At 44.0% G+C, this 20088-nt stretch overlaps 1 protein-coding gene across 1 annotated transcript in view; it reads right to left on the reverse strand.

The window, feature by feature from the left end:
* Window positions 1-4543: 4543 nt before the first annotated feature.
* Window positions 4544-20088, reverse strand: part of HERC1 (HECT and RLD domain containing E3 ubiquitin protein ligase family member 1) — a 194134-nt gene continuing 178589 nt past the window's right edge. Inside the window, exons 70-79 of the mRNA XM_040226709.1 lie at window positions 18783-18952; window positions 17271-17409; window positions 15177-15346; window positions 13970-14139; window positions 13540-13705; window positions 12647-12723; window positions 11632-11884; window positions 10789-10941; window positions 8064-8369; window positions 4544-5190 (exon numbers count right to left, since the gene is read on the reverse strand). Coding sequence (XP_040082643.1) covers window positions 5005-5190; window positions 8064-8369; window positions 10789-10941; window positions 11632-11884; window positions 12647-12723; window positions 13540-13705; window positions 13970-14139; window positions 15177-15346; window positions 17271-17409; window positions 18783-18952 — 1790 coding nt within the window. The 3' untranslated portion in view covers window positions 4544-5004. The remainder of the gene's footprint in view (window positions 5191-8063; window positions 8370-10788; window positions 10942-11631; window positions 11885-12646; window positions 12724-13539; window positions 13706-13969; window positions 14140-15176; window positions 15347-17270; window positions 17410-18782; window positions 18953-20088) is intronic.

The raw sequence follows: 20088 nt of genomic DNA on the forward strand, positions 1-20088 counted from the left end.
CAGTGTATAAGAAAAGTACTGGGGAAGAGGGGAAAGTACAGGGTAAAAGATATTTGGGAACTGCTGACTAGGGCCAGGAAAGGAAAAGCAACTTAAAAGAGGTTGACAATGTAAGCTCCCTTGAGAAGGAGGTATCTGAGAAATGAAGTGGAGGGGTGCAGCATCTGGAGGAAAATATTCCAGACAGAGGGAACAGCCGCCAGCACAAAGGCCCCAGATTAGGAGCATGGCTGGTATGTTGCGGCTAAACAGAGTGAGTGAGGTGAGGAGACAAGGTGAGCAGAAGAGATGATCAGAAAAATAAGGGATAAAGGAGACCTCAGTGGTTATTATGAGGATGAAACAAGAGCTAGAGATCCCCACACTCAGGCTATCCCCAGCAGGCACCAGGGCCCCAAGATGATGATGGTGAAGGCCCAGAGGTGCTGACTCTAGGCAGAGTCTCTGAGCAGGCAGACAGCATCCCACCTTGCCTAAACCCCTCCAGGGACTGCTGAAGGCCTCAGTTGCTGCCCCTGGGCCCCTGGCTGGACCGGCACTTAGCCCAGAAATAAAATCCCATTTCATCCCCCTGTAGGAAAAGCCAGCCTTGCAAAGTTACCAGCTTCAGTGGAATGAGAGGGCCCACCATTAGCCTATGATGATACACAGGCTTCCTCTGGGTGACTTTATAGTTTATCCACCATTGCTCTGAACAGTGGAGAGAGGTTTTTAAAAGGAAATTAATTTTTCAGCCACTACTGAAAACAATGTTGAAAGCAAGCTCAGGCTTCCAGGGAGTTAAATGTTTGTTTAAAATGAAGCCACTTAAACCCCATGGATTTGCTTTCATCATCTCTGATAAGCCCCAGTTCCCAGAGGTCCCATTTGCCCTGAGTTGGTGGTTTAGTCTGGGGAACAACAGGATCCTGGTTTCTAGCACTCCTCTGACCAAGCACAGGTCTGCCCTCTCCACACCTCAGCGTTCTTACCTGTGTATTGGGATAGCAAGAAAATCTTGCTTTGCAAAGTTCTTTTAAGAATCATGGGACTGTGTTTGTAAAGCAAACAAAGGTTATTGTAAATTCAGTTGGAATGTCAGTAACCTGCATTCCCTTGAGGCTCCTTTTCCCACAGAAGCTCTTTTATAATGAGCGTTCAGTTCCCTTTGATGCCTAGTAAACCCCCATGTAACAAGACTAGTGATCACAGCACTGAAGCTGTGCCGACAGCTGTGTCCAGCATTGTTTCTAGGGCTCCAGTTAGGCCCTGCCCCCTGCAGGGGAGCTTTGGGTCCCTAAGCCCAGGCCCATCTGAGATGCTTCCAGAAGGCAGGCACTGACTCTCCAGCCTGCCTTCTAATAGTCACTGTTCACAGCAAAGGCAGTGGACAGAACACAGTGCCCTGCTTAATCCAAACACAGCTTTCACAGTCTTTTCTCAGATTTGCATATTCCCAGGGGGCACTGTATACTTAATTAACCCACCAACCCATTCATCTCACAATCATTTACTGGGTACTGGCCCTGGGCTGGGCTAGGCACTACTTCAAGGGAGTCAGCCTAGTCAGATGTGCCACTGGGGTTGGGCAGGAGTTTTGAGTTCTCTCCCAGCTCTGCCATCTGTAACTTCTGACAAGTTATGACTTCTCTGAACCTCCATTTCTCTATTTGTAAAACAGGACCAGGACACTTTCGGTGACACTGTGACAAGATTATATCTAACTGTGTAGTGCCTGGAACGGGGAGGGTAGGAAGAGGCAGCCTCACATCCATGGTGGGGTTATGTCTGGCAGAACCCACAAGGCCCAGGCACTGGGAAGCAGCAACACATGTTGAAAGACATGACCTTTAAGCCAGACCTGGGACTGACTCCAGTTCCCATAAGGTTGGTATCAGCAGGCACAGCTCAGAAAAGACAGGAAGCCCAATGCATCTCCAGAGAGGGACGAGCTGGGGGAGATGGGAGCCTGACCCAGAGCCACCTGGAAATGGGCCTGGGGGTTATCTATGCCCTCAGAGCCTCCATTAGAACAGACCACAGACTTTGCCTAGGTCCTGAATGCTAACTCTTTTCACTCTGTTTTGGGCAAGGCAGCCAAAGTGAAAGCTAGGGGGAGGGTGCAGAACCTCAGCACCAGAGCGGAACAGTACCCCCCTAGTGGGAGGCTGATCCCAGTCACCACATCATACTGGCTGACCCTCAGTGAAAACGTAGACTGGGGCCACATGCTCCTAAGTCAGGGCTGACCCTCAGTGAAAACATAGACTGGGGCCACATGCTCCTAAGTCAGGGCCGACCCTCAGTGAAAACGTAGACTGGGGCCACATGCTCTGAAGTCAGGGGCTCCTGACTGCTCCCTAGGACGCAGAACCTGCTGGGGGGATGCTGCCTTCCAAAGCTTGTCTTAAGGGACACACTGGCCTGTTTCGGCACAGGCTAAGCTTTTGCAGGGGACCGACTGTGCTCCTTCAACCCCACTAGCAGTGTGCTGACAGGAAGCCAGGACTCCCAGCTCTCATCTATTAAGTATCTGTGATCCAGCACTCTCCTTCTCCTGACCTTGAATTCCTGGTCTGTAAAAGGAGAGACCATGTGATGCCTTAGTTCTAGCATTCCTTCAACTCTGGGATTCAATGCCCAAGATTTGGTTTTTGCTAAACCCAAGCTCACCAGATGTAGGTTTCATCTGGCTGGCAGTGCTGGGCAAAGGCCACAAAGCTGGGAGGCCCACAGAAAAGATGCATTTTGAAAAGGCCTCTGAGGAAATCTTAAAGGTTGGGGGTAAAAGTCTCGAGACCATCTAAGGGTGACAAAAACTGCAAGGATTTGTTAACTGAATAAATCCAGCAAGCAAAGAAAAAGACCTAAACCTCTGTGGGGGTTAAAAGTGAACTATGGGGGGAAAAATAGTTGCACTAGGCTGATTTCAGGTCCTCAGATCAGGGACTCCTGGCTTCTCCTCTCTCCAAAAGTAGAGAGAATGAAGCAAAATGACAGGTTTCCTGCAAAGAAATGGCATCTTTTATAAAACCAAGGTGTCTCTGTAAGTTTCCTCACAGAGTTAGGGCTCCTGAGAAGCTAACCGTTAGGCCTGACAGGTGGGAGCTGGAAGCATGAGCATCAGCCTGCTGTGGGTGCCCTTTCCCCGAGTCCAGAGCAAACTGTGGCAGCAGAGCCCAGAGCCTCATGAAGCTCAAGGCCTCATTTTGATTTAAAATAGTCTCTGAGACTACAGACATAGCCTTCAACTCACACACCCTCAGCCCAGCTCAGCAAGAGGGAAGAACCACTGGTTACCAGGAACCAGCCCAGAGGGCCTGGAGAGAACCCTGTGGTGCAGTCCAGGACTTCCGCAGCACAGAGGCCTCTCCTCTGCAGTTCCTTGTTGACCTAGAGGCCCTGACAGTGCATTCCCACTCACTGAGTGGGTGCTGCAAGCACAAGGACCTTCACTGTTGCTTCTGACTGAGCTCTCAGGTCAAGTATTAAAGGCCCAGACCCTGGAAGCTATGGTCTCCTCCTGAGACACAATTCCAACTAAAATCTCTTTTCCATAAAACTAAAATGTCATCATTCTAAATATTATTAGGCATACTCACTGGGAAATATCCATGCACATTATCTTGGCAAGCAAAACCACATTTTCCTTCCAATTTCTTTTTGCAAACACACGCCTTTTACCTACCTTGTGGAAAACAAGTACTTGTAAAGCTGTCTGGCACCTCATTTGAGCAGGCTGTCAGCCTTGACCTTGTCCATGAAGTACACTGGAAGTCTAGTGGGGCATGAACTTCTAATGGATGAAAGAGAGAAGCCACCTGAAGGCTGTGCCTGCTCCCTGTTCCCACTCCCAGAGCGTTCACAGCTGCTCTCCAGATGGCCCTTTCTCCCAGAACCACATGCTCATTCTGACATGCCTGAGCAAATGAGCATAGAGCCCAGAGCCTTCAAGGGCTGCGTTTAAGCACCAGGGTGTAATCCTTTCCCTAGTGCCCAGTACAACTCCCTACCATCATTCAAGGACATAAAAGCCACTCCTTAGTTCTCATGTTCATTCACACATTCACATAGTCACTCATTCACGTAAGTGCCCACCTGGCCACCTTCCAGAGTAGATGACATGTTATTGTAAACTGCCCTGCTCATTAATTTCATCACTGGTTCCTCAAAGGGCAGTATGGGGGTGGCAAGGGTGGCGGGGGGTGGTGTCAGAACTCAGTAGAGCTGTATCCTGTACCAGGTATCCTGGGCTGTTTAAGAAGGCTCCTATGAGTGTGTTGCACTTTAAACCAGCTCTGGAGGAGGCGGAAGCGTGGTGCAAAAGTATGGGCCAAGTGGCTGACACAAGGGCCTGTGATGAGGGAACCCAGTGAGAGGCTGAGGATGACAGAACCAGTGAATAGAAGCTTTCACCTCGGGCTGCTATACCCATGTGGGCCTCTGCTCTGTCATTTCCAAGCAAAGTCCGGTGTGAAGGAATGCTTCTGATGGATCAAAAAGCTGTCAGAATGAAACTTGAAAGCTCTCTCTTCATCAAAGCTCCAATAATAAAAGCAGCCCATACACTGATTCCTGAATCAGCTTTATTTCTCTGCATAAGGAACCCTGCACAGGCAATTCAAATTAAAACAAAATAAATATATGAATATTCATGTAAAACTGTCCTTTCTAATGAACAATTATACACAATGTACAATTCCATGTTCACTGGGCGGGTTTACAAAAATGTACCATTCCCAACTAAAAATGCACCAAAATGGTTCCATGCAAACTTATCAAAAGTGACCAAAAGTATGGAGGGAAAAACCTGACTGAGAGCACTTTGTCTTTTTTTTTTGTACAATCACAGAAAAATAAAAACATCTAATTTCTTTGTTATCTTTAGAGTAACTAAATGTGGCCACTGTTTATAACGTCAGTTTATGTTCTTAAAACATCTATGTAGTTACCATAAAGTGTATCAACATTAAACTGGAAGTGAACATTATTGAGAAGAAAGAGGGGTGATGGCACCCTCGGCAGTCAGTAGTCAGTGTCGGAGCCCTCAGCGTTGTCCACGTTTCTCGAGAGCATGTAGTTGTCCATGTCGATTGATCGGCAGTTGTTGATGGCATAGCGCAGGCGCTCAGCCATGACCAGCTGGCTAGAGTAGGGGGGCAGTCTCAGCTGGAAGAAGCAGGTCTGTGAGGTAGGCAGACTGTCATAAGGCTGTGGAGAGAGAGACCCAGAGCTGTGACTGCAGCATGAGGGTGTCGTGGCAGGGGCGGGTGGGGAGCAGTGCTGCTCATAACCACCGCCCCCCAAGTCAGGAGAGCATTTCTCCCTGCCTGCAGGTGGGCTCCATGAATAGGACTGACTGCATGGCCACCTGGAGAGCAAGCAGAGGCTTGGCCATGGTAGAGAGAGTGCAGGCTCTGGTGTCCTGTGGCCATCTAGCTTTTGGTGAAGATGCTTCTTCCCTCTCCTCACTCTTCGAAGGCCCTCCCGTGTGACATGAGAATGAGCCCTGACTGGTGGGGTTACTTGGGAGAACATGCTTCACGTGGTGCCTGCCACAGGGCAACAGAGTTCACTCCCTTTCACCAGAGGGTGCAAACTTGAAGCTGCTATGGAGATGCGCCAACAGAGCCAGTGAAATGGAAGGAACAATTCTGAGGGAGTCACCACACTCCTCCTCCCCTCACTGTCTTCCTAGTGAGCCTTCTACACCCTTCGCCTGCCATCCTACCACCGCTCTGATGAGGAAGGAGCGGTTAATGAAATCCCAGCCCACCTCTTTAACTGATGGTGATACAGTTATTTAAAACAGGAATTATGATGCTTAGTAGCAAGACAGAAAAGTGCTGGGGATAGATTATTAGGTGAATATAAATACAATTTATATAAAGTTCCAAACCTGTCATGCAAAAATGTGTATGCTTGAGGAATTACACAAAAGTGAAAATGGGTACCACTAGAGGGACAGGATTCCTGTCTCTCCCTGCAAACACTCTTCTGCCCTGCAAACACAACTGTTTTCCAAACTATCTATGATAGTAATGATATACATTGTTTTTATAATTTTTTAAAAAAGTTTCAAAAAAAGAACCTGCCCTCTCTTTCTCACTGAACTCCTGGAAACCAGCCCTCCTTTTTGGAACTCGACATCAGATGAGTGCATTTCTAAGAAGTGGGAGATGGAAGGCCTAGAAGCTTAGCTGTGCCAGAGCCAATGACGAACGCCGAAAAACCACAACCCACAAAGACCATAAAGGGGAATGTCAACAGGTGGCTCTGATCTGGAAATTGGAGAAATGGTTTAAAAGTCACAAAGGAGAGACCAATAGTGGTCAGTTTCCTGAGGATAAGACTTTCCAGGCAGGGATGTTTAGTGGATTAACTCCTGGGATGGCAGGGTAGCCCAGAACAGATATATAAGGCAAGGCTTTTTTCCAGAACTGAATAGAAGCAAACCATTTCCTCCTCTCTGAAGCAACAAAATAGATTCACAGCTTTTAGTTTCTGGTAAGTCATGTAGAAAATTCATGGGAAGGCTCTTTTCATAGCCTTTCCTGTGTGAGGCCTCTCCAGCAAGCCTAGTCATAGGAATGGAGCCCAGGCAGGCAGCCTCAGGAGAGGGCCAGCTTTGACTACAGCAACTTTCAAGGGGTAGTTACTGGAAAAACACCAGAAAGGCAGATACTGAAACTTGATGAAACTGGTGGTATAGGCCCTTGTAACGAGGTCCTATTTTCCTTGCTGTTTCTGGAATAAACACTATGGGCCCAGCTTAGAGGACTACCCAGCTTTTAGGGGGTTGAGAAGGAGAAAGAGGGGACACAGACACCTCTAACTTAATGTTGGGCTTAAGGGATGTACTAAGTGTCCAGGAGATGGACATAAGGAGATCTAAGTCTGCCCTAAGGAATAGTTAGGAGGCATAGGAAAGCATCCAGGAGGGCTTCCTGGAGGAGATGACATTGGTATTGGGCTTAAAGGATGACTAAGTGCTTGACAGGCATACATGGAAAAGGAATAGGAAAAGAACTTTCTAAAAGCAGAGGCAAGAGCCTACACAAAGGCATGGACATTTAAAAACAGTGTCCATGGGTGGTCTTGGAAATTCTCTGGTGGCCTAGTGGTTAGGATCCCAGGTTTTCACTGTCATGGCCCACGTTTAATCCCTTGGTTGAAGAACTGACAACTCACAAGCCATGCGGTGTGGCCAATAACCACCCCCACCCTCCCCCACCAAAACAACTAACCAAAAAACAGTGTGGTCTATCAGGAGAAAGGCAAGCAGCCATAATGGCCAGAAATAGTTAAGCATCAAGAGGTGATATCAGAAAGCAGGGCAGAGGCTAGACTGTGGAGGTGTTTAAGACCGCTAAAGTGGTCAGTATTTCTCCTGGAATCAACACAAGGGGGCCCAGAACAGTGTAAAAGGAGAAGAGTGACATGGTCAGATGGGTGCCTGAGAAAGAAAGCTGACTCTGGCAGCAGCATGCATTTAAGGCTCTAAGCCCTTTTATTCCTGAGCCATCTGTCAAGACGGCAGCTGGGCTGCTGGTGCTCTGCAGCAGGGGCCTTTCATGAGGCTGCAGAGAAGCCGCACTGCCTGTTCCGTCATACACACCACACACGTAGCTGCAGAGCATGTTACTGCTGCTCCCCGTGTCGTCTCGGTCCTCCTGGAGCACGTGCACCAGTTAATGGTTAGTATCTTGATGAAAACAAATAAACAAGACCGTGTCCCAGTGCAGAAGTCACATGATGAAAAGGCACAGGAAATACGACGCAGAGGTAACAATGATGGCCCTTCTGCCAAGCTTAGCTTTCACTCAGGAAGACACTGAAAGATTCAGTGAAGGTTGTTGGTTGTGGTGTGTTTTCTACATCCATGTAGGACTTTTTTTTTTTTTTTAATTGAAGTTATGAGATGTTTCTAAACAAGTTTTTCCTGCTTGATTAAAAAGAAAAAAAAAAATCTGGAAATTCCAAGCATTAATCCTGAATTGGCAGGCCTACTTGAAGGCCAACATGCAAGCAACTAGGAAGCAACAAAGGCAGACATTACCAGAAAGAAAAAATATCTTACTTACCCTATCAACCTTCATGATTTGAAATCTCTGAGAAATATCAGCAGTGTTGGCTGGCAGTCGAGATCTTCCAGACACAAACCTCATGAAAAGCACACGCTCCTCGTTGGAGAACTCCTCCAGTGTGTGCCAGAACCACTGCACCAGCTGATGCTGCTCATCCACCTCCCGGTACCGTACCACTTTCTTCAAGACTTCTACGGAGATCTCGGGCATTCCGCACACCATCTGCTCCAGCTGCTTTGCTGTGAGGAGGGACAACAGCGGCACAGGGACGATCCAGGACATTCCTTCTCGGACTGCAGCCACCTGCTCCCAGGAGAGGTTGTTCATTCAACATCTGTGTGCAGACTGGGCACCCATGGTGGACCCAATCGGGTCGGGCACCTCATGTTGCTAGTCTGCTCCCAGACCCTCTACTTGTCCCTCAGAACTGGCATGACTGCACACGGTCCAACCTTCTTGCCTCTGACCCTTTGTTAGAGTTTCTCCCTGCTTGTGGGATTCATACATTCCTTCCTGTTCCAGGTCAAGTCAATTCAGGGGCCTACCTTCCCAGCCCCACAAAACTCTAGCCCATAGGGGCCCTTCTAATGCCAACCCCACTCACTCACACTCCTAACCACACATGGCCACAGGCTGTTAAAACTGCGCTGTGGAATACTTCATCTTCTCACCAGGGTAAGCAGCTTTTGGAGGATGTGTCTAGGGCTTCTACTGTCTGTGTAATTTATATTTTCTTTTGAAAATAGTTATATTCTTTTTGTAAAAGTCATTTGTGCTGATTGTAAAAAAAAAAAGTTAGAAAAGTACAAAGAAGAAAGTAAAACTGAGAAGTCCTTTCATAGGAAGGCAGTAAAAAGGACAGAGAATTTAATCAGGAGATGGGTACTAAATCCCAGTCCTGCCACTTTTAATTTTCTTATTTGAAAAAATAAGGCAAATAATTGCTGCTCACATGATTATGATAGGTATTTTAACTGAGTCTGTAATGATTGGGTAGTTAGCTTTTGTTAGCACAGTGCAGAGAACAGATCAGTTGAGGAGTGCCGAAGGGGTGCGGTCAGAGGCTGCCTACATAGTCTGTTTGGCGAAAACACTCCAAGCTTATACAATAGAGCATACTCTACACACAGACCTACCACTGTTCAAGGTTTGTTTCATAAACAACTCCTCCACTCTTGGTCAGTTCAGAATCATCTGCCAAACCAGAGAACCTGAAGAGAAGCCACATCTTGGGGAAGGCCATGGAGTTATGATTGTGTAAGGCTGTCATGCCCAGGGCTAAGGAATGAACGGGCAATAAGGACAGCCTCTGCTGACAGAAAAGGGAATGCCCGGCCAAAATGTGCCAAAAAACAAGCTGAGGTACACGGATGGCTGCCTGAGTGGGGAACAACTGGGACAGCTATAGGAAGAACACGGGGTTCTAAGAGACAAGGAGGAAGTGAAAGAGGAAGAAGGCCTTGTTATCAAGAAAGGAACAAAGCCAGGGCAGAGCAGAGCACAGCTGCTGGAGAACAGGTCAATCTGGGCTTCATAGGAAAGGTCAGCACAAGAGCCTGGATACCACAGTTAAACCTGGTTTGTGATTGTGGCTTTGCCTTGGGCACATTACTTCATTTCTCTGGACTCCATGCATTCATTTCTGAAATGGTGATAGTAATTTCTATCTCCCCATCGAGTAACTATGGGGAAAACTGCACGTGCGGGGGGATGCTACTACATCTGGCATGTTCGAAGTGACCAGGGAATTTCTGGTCAGTTATTCAGTCTATAAGGAGTAAGCATCTTTAAACACTAGAGACAAATCCTAAGCCCTGACTGTGTCAACAACATTGCTGACAGGATCCACCCTTACTAAGCTAAGGGGTATAGTTTTCTGACTGGACTTGGCCCAAAGCCAGAGTCGAAGAAGGAACCAGGAGTGAAGAGTAAACAATATATATAATTCAACTTACTACACAGCCTCAGACCCCACATCCAAGTCTTGAGAAAAGCCCAACATCTTTTGCAAATAAGGTATTACTGAATTGGCTATGAAGGACTATATAACCAAAATCACCGCTTTGGGACACAGCATTCATTTCTAAGGTCACTTACCATATTCCCATCATTTACTAAATGCTTACTCAGTATCAGCAGAGAACAAGGATATATAAGTTAGGTATAAAAAAGACACTCTTCATTCAACGTCTCACACGCTAACTGAAGAAAGAAGACCCAAACTCTGCAGCCTAATTCTTAGTCTACAACTCAGAAGTATGTGATAGCTTGAGGGATTTCTAGGTGACAAAAAAGATCTGCACAGTTACAGACCTGGAGGAAAGAGGCCCTCATGGGATCACAAGGCCGGTCTTCAGGGACTCATTCACATGGACCCTGACTGAGCTGGAGCAGGACACTGGGCCGGGGGGCAGGAAGACGTGAAGACAAAGAAGACTGAGGAAGAGTGCGAGTGAGAAGGCAGGTTCTGAAGGCCTGACGGGGGCTTGGCCTCCCAGCCAAACACTGGCCAATCCAGGGCTCACCCAAGGCTCTGAGTAGAGAGCAGACCCTGAGATATGGCCTGAAAAGTCTCTGAATAGGGACTGAAATATAGATACAGATTAACCAACACCGTGAACTCATACACCAAAATTCACTAAAAACCAGACAGCTCCTGTTTGGAGTCAAAAGCAAACCTCTCAAACCTCTCATGTGAACCTCTCAAAATGTTTCCTCTCACCTGTCGGTCCATTTCATGAAGTCGATATTCAATGGCCCTCTCCACATATTCTTTCCTATTAGAAAATGTGAGTGGGATACTATTTCCACCAGGGATTATAGGAACCATTTTGCCATCAGCACTTTGGCCAACAAAAGAATCAAGAGGAATCATCTATGAATAGAAGAAAAAAGAATTTTTACTCCATGGTAGAAATGACCACAAAAAGTGTTAAACACAAATAGAGCAGAACATCAGCAACATCAGAAATCTTATGGATGAAGACAAGGCAACTGAGATAGCTGATTAGGCTACTTCAGGGGTTCCCAACTTTTAGGATCTAATGCCTAATGATCTGAGGTAGAGCTGATATAATAATAATAGAAATAGAGTGCATAATAAATGTAATGTGCTTAAGTCATCCCCAAATCACCCCTTGATTACCCCCATCCATGGAAAAATTGTCTTCTATGAAATCAGTCCCTGGTGGGTACCAAAAAGGTGGGGAACTTCTTGGGCTACTTGATGAGCAGGGAGTGGTGACTCATCTGGTTTTCATTAAAAATGCAGTTGAATCTCTGTCTCCAAACCAGGTTAGATGAACTCTGGCTATCCCAGGCCTCCTGGGTTCTCTCTGTCCTTCACTCTAACAAGCAGAGAGAATGGATTAAAGGGGAAGGAGCAGAAGCTGAGTGCTGGAGCTGACTCTGTTAGCAGCTATTTAAACTTCTAGGTTGAACTGCTAAGTGTAGCAATGGTTATATGGCATGGGTCAGCTGGACAGCAAGAGGAAGGCTATATCTGAGTTTTACACAGGAAAATTCTCATCAACACCAGCAGAAACATGGACCAGCCAGGATTTACCTCATGGAAACTCTCCTCAGTAATCCCACTGTCTTCAATGTGAAGAATGCTGTTGAGAGTCTGCACGTAGAGCAGATCCACCTCTTCCAGGTCTTCCAGGGTGAGTGGGACACAGCAGAGCTGCTTCCACACCAGAGGGGCCAAGTGGAGGTCCAGAGGCTTCTTTGTGCGAATGGCAACCCCCATTAAGATTCCCAAGAACTTAAACTGCATTAAGTGTTCATCGAGGCAGGCAGAAGGATTAAAAAGGAACCTGAAGAATTAAAGGAAATACTTCAAAGTTGTCCTCATTTCTATTAGAAACAAGTTATTAAACAGCTAAAGCATTAGTCTAGACCTGTGCTGTCCAATATGGCAGTCATTAGCCACATGCAGCTATTTAATTAAATAAAATTTAAAATTTAGTTCTGCAGCTCCTGTAACCACATTTCAGGTGTTCAACAGTGACATATGGCCTACTGCTATTGTTCTGGATGGCACAGGGACTGTACTTTGAATTCCTTTGAAGAACCATAAAAAGGGTGAGTGAATGCTCTGTTAGTCCTTAAGCTACCGGCTCAAAGACGCCCTGTTTCCTAAAATCATTTACCATTTACAAGTCCACAAAGCAGGATCCAAAATTCAAAATTTGACAAACACAGGAACAATACATGATTGCAAATACTAATTTCTGTGACTGGATAGCATTTCAAAGGTTTTAATGAATTTTAATTCATTGAGGGAAGGCCATGTGGGCCTTCAGAAATATAAAAGAAGTCTGGTTTCATTTTTAAGTCTGCACCTCCTCTATTCCTCTATATTATAATTCAGTTGGTTTCATAATAAATAACAAGTCATGATGTAAGTGCCTCACTTTCCTATCTGTAAAAGGAGAACGGTAACAGTTCCTACTCCTTAGAGCTATAATGAAGATTCAATGGGATAATACATGTAAAACACTTAGAACAGTGCCTAGCATATAGTAAATATACACTGTTACTGCAGACATTCAGTAAAACTTGCTGACTGCCCTTACCTGTCCCTATTGTAACCCACTTCTGCGGTAGCATTGGGAGATGGTATAAGAAGGTCCACAATACCAGTTTCAAGTTCCTGTAGAAGAATGAACAATTGCTTTAGAAATGCAGTTAAATGTATCAAGAAAACGAACCAATTAACATTAAATATCATGTTGAAAAGAGAATGCTGAGGAATTTATAATGCTATATGACAAACAGCAGTCTCTGTAATTATTTTCATGGCTTAAATGAACTTAAAATGAATTTAGGAACTCCCCCATGGAGAAAATGTCCTGCAGTATACAGAATAAAGATGAAAAAGCCAATCCAGGGCCTGAGCTGAGGTATCTCTGAGCAGGGTATAGTGACATTCAAATAAACTTAATAAATGATAGCTAAGTATTATTTTAGATACAGATTTATCAGAAAAATCCCGATACGAGGCAAAGCTGGAAGCATCAGAGCTGATTTGGAAGTAAAACTGTGACTGTAGATCTTAAAATATAGACTTGTTCAAACTCTTAAGATTTGTTTTTCTAATTTTCTTGGAGCCTGGCTGTTCTTTGTTCTAAAAGCACCGAAATAAATGCGAGCACATGAGTGGTCCTGGATTTGTCTGTTACAGAAGGGTACATATGTGTCACTGCTGTTTCCTCTGTCTGTTACATAGAACAACAGATGGTAAGTCATTGGTAGATGGCCAAGCACTGGCACTAACTCAGAAACATATCTTCATTTCACAAACCCTTGCAATAATTCACATATACATTACTAATAGCATGGCTTTATTTAAGTATCACAAATGAATTCTTGCTTAGATTTATAAAAACATGCCACAGTCATCACTGGAAATAGTAAAATGCCTACCATCCGAGTAGACAACTCAGGAGGGGACACTGCATGAATATACCTGGCACATCTCTGTGATTGTGTCATCAAACACTCCTCCGGCGTCATCAGCACCTTCTCCAACTAGCTTAACCTTCCAGGCTCGGGAGGGCAGACGGAGGTCTGAGGCATTCAGTTTAACTACTTGTCTCGCTATTTGAACAAAGATAGGCTTACATTTCCGTCCTCTTTAAAAGAAAGAGAAAACAGAGCAAAATATAATGCTCCACAAATGTCACTTGAAGATATTCTCCCATCAGTGAAGGAACAGGCCAGCTTAACAACAGCCAAACACTGTGCTAGGCTCACTGTAATTACAGAGGGTACTGACATAAAATACTATTTCTATTCTACTCTACAAATGAGGAAGCTAAGGTTCACAGAGATTAGTCAGTCGTAAGTCCATCTCAAAATATGCCAGTTAATGAAACATACATATATAATGTGCTAACCTGGTTGATATCCTCTTTACAGTAATTTGAGGTCCATAGTTTTTGCCTTGAACCATGGTTTTTCCTATAGAGCGCACCATTGGGAGGGTGTAGACTCTTGGGGCTAACAAAGGCCGAAGCTGTCCCTGCACAATGCCCCATGTTCCAGCATTATAATGAGACGTACTATTCTGTAACAGAAAGTAAGCTTAGCAGAAATGGTACAATCTGGGGCTTAAAAGAAGTAACATGTCACTTTTAGAAATGCACTTTAAAAGCATAAATCTGGGCATTAGTCCTCATTAGCAATTTATTCAAAATATTTTTCTGATAAAGTATGATTATTATTTTTAAAATACAGAAAAGGACATATACATAAGCACACAAATAAAATCATCCCTAATATTACCATATGGAGATGGCCCCATTAACACTTTTATCCACTTCCTTCCAGTTGCCTTCCTTTCCACATTTTCGAGATTGTACTATTTATATAAATTTTCTGTTTTTCTCACTTCAATTTATACCATAAACATTTCTCTCACTAACTGTAAACAGGATGCTAACATTCTGTTAGTGCTGCACAGTATTCTGTTGCCAGGTTGATTATCTATTTCCAACAATAATTTCTCATATCTCTCATATACCCATAACTGGGTTACCAAAAGGATTTTTCACTAACAGTTTTACAAACTAATACACATTTTGGCAGGCATGCCTACACATTAAACCAACAAACATAGCCAGCTTGCTTTCTTCCTAAATTACTAGACTGTTCTACAAAGACAATCAAATCAGCCAAATTTACTTTATCTCCCCACTACCCCTCCACAGGGTATGTTCATTTGTAAGGACAGCAAGAAGCCTCCAAAGTTTCTCACACTCACTTATATATAACCCCTTTGACTGAGGTATTAATACTTTTGTGTGCTTAAGTTTTAAAATCATGTACTACAGTTTGTAGAAAATACATGCTCAGCCATTCATACTTTCTTGAACTTTCGACAAACCAAAACACTGAAGGAAGACCGTTTTGTGTCCAACAGCATGATAACCTGTATCTGGATCATCCTTAATCCAGCAATAAAATAAGAACAGAATTGTTGCCTTTTCTAGATCTTCTGGGTGCTAAAAGCATTAGCCATGGAGGAAGTATCTGAAGGCTGAAGAAAAGGCCCAGGGACCTGGTGAGCACAGCACGGGTACCGCTTCCTAACCAGCGCGTTACCTGGTTGTTGGGGCTGAGGTTCAGCAGCCTCCAGGATGAGTACATGAGGTCAGAGAAATGGTAAAGCAGCCGGAGCCTGGCCCTCGCAGTGTGAATGCTCACCTCCCTCAGAGCCCCGTACTGGGGGGGCACTGTATCGGGCAGGCCCAGCTGCAGAGGCACCGACACACCTGCCCAGAACACAAATGCACACTTGTAAAGGAAAATGCATTGTTTTCATTTTTAGCATTTTGAAAATTTTCAAACACACACAGAAGTTGCAAGTATATGATGGAACAGCCATTCCTACCACTTATAATTAATATTTTGCTATGTATACTTTATCACTTATTTATCAGTTTCTCTATCCATCAATTCATCCTAAATTTTTGATGCACTAGTGTTGGCTTGTAAAACATCTTTTTTATTTATCATTATGGAAACTTACTTTTTTCTCCTTTAATTTACTTTCCCATTTAACTATGGACTTAGTTTCTTCACACACACACACAAACCCAAAACAAAACAAAAAACCCAAATTCGTTCTTTCACATTCAATAACATTTCATTCTTGACATCTTCATAATAACACAAGGTGTAGACCAGGACCAGAGAGGAAGTTCTGGAAAATGGAAATGGGCAACTCAGCAGAACCCCCTCCCACACTTACTAGGGCTCTGACAGAAAGTTAACATGACAGAATGAAAGATATGAGTCCACGATTCATGGAGGTTTTATACTAAAGAATAAGCTCTGTAGAAGCAAAGACTGCAAGGACTGTATCCATGGGTATCCTCTTACAGAAATGCACAAAACTCTAAGAATGAGATACTCAACTTATTCGAGTTTCCTGAAAATAAACATTTGTACAGCTCAGTTCTCAGAGGTATTTTCCTATTAGTTAAAGCTAACATGGACCCCCTCTGTCCACGGGGGTCGCAAAGAGTCACATGACTTAGCGACTAAACAAACATTTACTGAGTACTTCTATATGCCTGACACTGTTCTAAGAGCTTCATAAGAACTGATACATTTACTCCTGTAGTTCTTTATAATAGGTGCTATTATTATGCTTGTTTTATAGACAAGGAAACTGAATCTCAGGGTCACTCAGCCCCTAAGTGGCGGATTCAACCTGGGCAATGTGGTTTTTGAGTCTGAACCTTTAGCCACCACGCTGTCTAGTCTCTGTCCTGAAGTGGAAGGGAAACCCGACTGGAAGCTGAAGAAGCTCCTGAGAACCTGAAATTGTCAGTGGCCTGGCAGCACTCCTCATTCTATTAGAACATTCTTGTTTGGAATCTACTTGGCAGGCCTACCTTGCTCTCTAAGGGTATCTAAGAGAAAATGATCGGTATGGGGAGTTTTCCCCAAGGACCTGTGGCCAAGAAGTAGGTGGCTCCAAAAAGGGATGAGAAAACAGCTCTCAGGCACAAGGTCACTTCAGGGACATTCCAGTGCTTCAGATACCAGAGAGGACTTGATGGTTTACGAAAGAGGTAGCCCAAATATGAAGAAATGCATAGGATGATAAATATCATACTTAAGGCAATGGTTACACTTGTGGGGAATGAGATGCGTTTAATTTTCTTTATATGTTTTGTAGATCTAGAAGGTTTCATAATAAATTAAAAGCAAAACACACAAAAGATAGAAGTATCCCATCACTGGAGCAAATGGTAACAATTTTTTTTTTCTGCTATGCCACTGTACAGACAACATCACGTTTCAAACCACTGACTAGGGTGGAGAATTTGACAAGTGGTCTCAGGGCTTTTCATCTTTTATTAACAGCATGCCTTAGAAAGCTGTAATTCATCACTTTTACATATAAAAAAATACTTCACTGCTGTTCTAAAATTATAAATTTGCTTGCCTAAGTAATATGTTTTCTTCTTTTGGGGAGCAGAGAGGGACTACTATGCAATGAAGTCTGTAGGAGAACTGCCTGCTTTGAAAGTATCTACAGTGCTGTAGCACAAAGAGTGCTTTGGTTGTGTGGGGGAAGGTCTGGTGGCTTCAGACTGGTGCCTGGATGCAGTGTGAAGCTGGCAAGCAGACAGCGCAGCTGGGGTCAAAGAGAGGTTGTCGCAGCACAGCTATTTCCTCCCTCACCTGGTGCTCTCGGCGGGACAGGCGGCGCTGTCCATGCAGCACTGTGGCAGCGGCCAGCTGAGATCTGCCGGACATTTTTCCCTTGCAGAACTGTTACCAGGGTTGGTTCTCGAACATGGTTGGTATGACCTAAGCCAAGCTGGGAATAAATTACAAATACTCAGATATTCAATTAGAAAGAGGAAGAGAGGAAGCCAAGATGATAAAATTTTGTCTTGGAGGATAGCAGACATAAATAAGTTACTATCTGTATCAAGTAACTATGAAAATAATGAAGTTAATTTTTATTTTCTCTATCAGAATGATCCTCATAGCTCATTACTGTCTCCTATAAATTAACCTGCAACAAGGCCATTCCAAATCTAGCAAAGGAGTCTCAATGACTGAAAACATCTTTTCCACTTCTAGACAGGAAATAAATTCTTGGAAAGTTAAAAAAAATTACATATATAACAGAACGATCCCTAGAGTTTTTACTTAAAACACACTGATTTCTTGATTTTTAACATAGATTGCCTGTGTAACAGTAAATAAACAATTATAAAAATACACACAGAATAAAATTCTCATCTCCAGATCTCTGTTCTTAGGGCCTGACTACGACACCCAGTGTTTTGGTGGCTGAGCACCTCAACAGCATCAGGCAGGATAATGTCAAGGTCCACCAGGGACCTTCCAAAGGTGTCCCCACATCAACTCTTCTCATTAAGACAATGTGCAACCAGAGTGATGACCAGCTTCCCCACCTGTTAATATAATGATGATGAGAACACAGAGCCAAAATGAGGCTACTATAAACAATACTGGACCTTGAACTTGAAGGCTGCTGGTTCTAGAGGCAGCCATAAATAAAGCAGATTTACAGAGGAAGGGGATGTGGTTCTGTATGTGGAGCTGAAAGCCACTATAGTAGCAGGCATCTCAGACCTCCTCCATCAAAGTACGTCCCTGCTCCACATATAGGACAGGCTGAACACATCAACCTCTTGAGTCTTTCGTCAATCTCTTACAGGCTCGGTTTATTGCTCTGCATAATGGGAGTGACAAGACCTCCTGAACAAACACAAATATACTTTGTACACTGTCATATCATAAAAGTATTGTTGTTTTATTCTTTCCATTTTTTCAGATCAACTGATGCTTCCAGTACGTAATCTCTCTTATTACTGTAGTGAAAATGATGATGATTAATGATGACTGTAGCAAATACTTATAAAATGCCGTTTATTATGTGCCAGACACTTCTCAGTGTGTACACACACACACATGTTGAGTTAATCCCCTTAACTACATTTGCTGTATTGCCGTATTTCTCTTTAAACAATGATACATTTATTAGGCCACAAGCAACAGAGAGATACACACAACTGGACTCCAAATAATCTGATGTAGAGCACAATGATGTGCCTGAGGCCTTGTGTAGATATTCTGAGTTTCTAGCGTATCTCTTTGCCAGATGAACAATTCTGTCAGATTTCTAGACATGAGAGAGCAGCAGTGAAGTAAATCTACCTGACCCTCTGAATTGCTCCCCCAGGCATACACATCTCCAGTTGATGCCAAAGCAAGTGTGTGTTCAGCTCCAACGGCCACATCTTCGATGACCACTCCAGCCAGGACAGGGATTTGCTGTGGTCGATTGTGATTGCGAGCACGCCCTTCCGGCAAACCTATCAAGCGATCTGAAAAAATAGCAAAAGGACATTTATGGATGGTACACCATAGTCCTTTTCTAATTTCTAATGAGTCATTTAATGTCTATGGTGGTATGGCAATGACATATATATATCTCACTGGGGCAAAAACTGGTTTTCTGGTAAGGTATACTGTATTCTGAATGGATAAAGTTTAAAACTGCTTCTTTGCAAAATGTCACAATCTCCTTATTCATAAAAATAAATGAAATTAAATTTAAAATGATTAGCTTACTTCAAACCAAGAGGTTACCTCTAGCATCCTCATACTTGAGAGGACTTGCACATGTTACAAAGGCTCTAAACTTTTTGCAGCCTAACAAAACACATCATGCAACCTTTCTTGTTCTCAAATTTACAGCCAACTTCTCGCCTTATCTTTGCCGCCAAACTTCTACAAAGTGCAGGCTAGTTCCTGTTGTTTCACATGCTGTTTGGCTTGGCCACCTTCTGCAGCCTAACTTCCACTTTCATCACTGCACTGAAACTACTCTCAATAGCCACAAATAGCTCCTAACTGCCTACTGCAGCCCACGGAGCTCTACTTTACCTTCTGATAATGTGGCCTCAGCTCCTCCTGCCCCTCAGAGACTGCACTGTCCTGGCTCACCGGCTACCTCTCTCTCTCTCCACTCCTTTCAAAGCCAGTTCTCCTGAGTCCTCTTCCTGTGCTTACATGCCCTTTACTCACATTCCAGAGTTTTATCCTCTTACTTTTCTATCCCATGTTCTCTCCCTGGGTTTCTTAGAGCCTATTTATATGGCTTTAACTACAACATTATCCATTAGGCAAACCAACATCTCTATAAGCAATCTCTCTGGAGTTGCAGACCTAAATCCCCAGTAACTTGCCAGACTTCTCCATACATGTAGCCTAGAGTACATGGCCCAAATTCAATACGACTAAAACTAAGCTCCTCGTCTCTTTCCCCCAAACCAACCCCTTGTCCTGTCAGTGGTGTCAACATTCTTCCAAGACTAGAAACTTCAATCACAGCTTACTTCTTCCTTTTCCTCACATCTGCCTGAAACACCCTTCAGTCACTACAACTTGCCAGGAAGTTCCACTTACAAAAGTGAACACATTTCCAGGGAATCCCACTGTGGATGCCTAGATTTGGATT

The sequence above is a fragment of the Oryx dammah genome, unplaced genomic scaffold, assembly GCF_014754425.2.
Source record: "Oryx dammah isolate SB20612 unplaced genomic scaffold, SCBI_Odam_1.1 HiC_scaffold_26, whole genome shotgun sequence".
Taxonomy (NCBI): Eukaryota; Metazoa; Chordata; class Mammalia; order Artiodactyla; family Bovidae; genus Oryx; species Oryx dammah.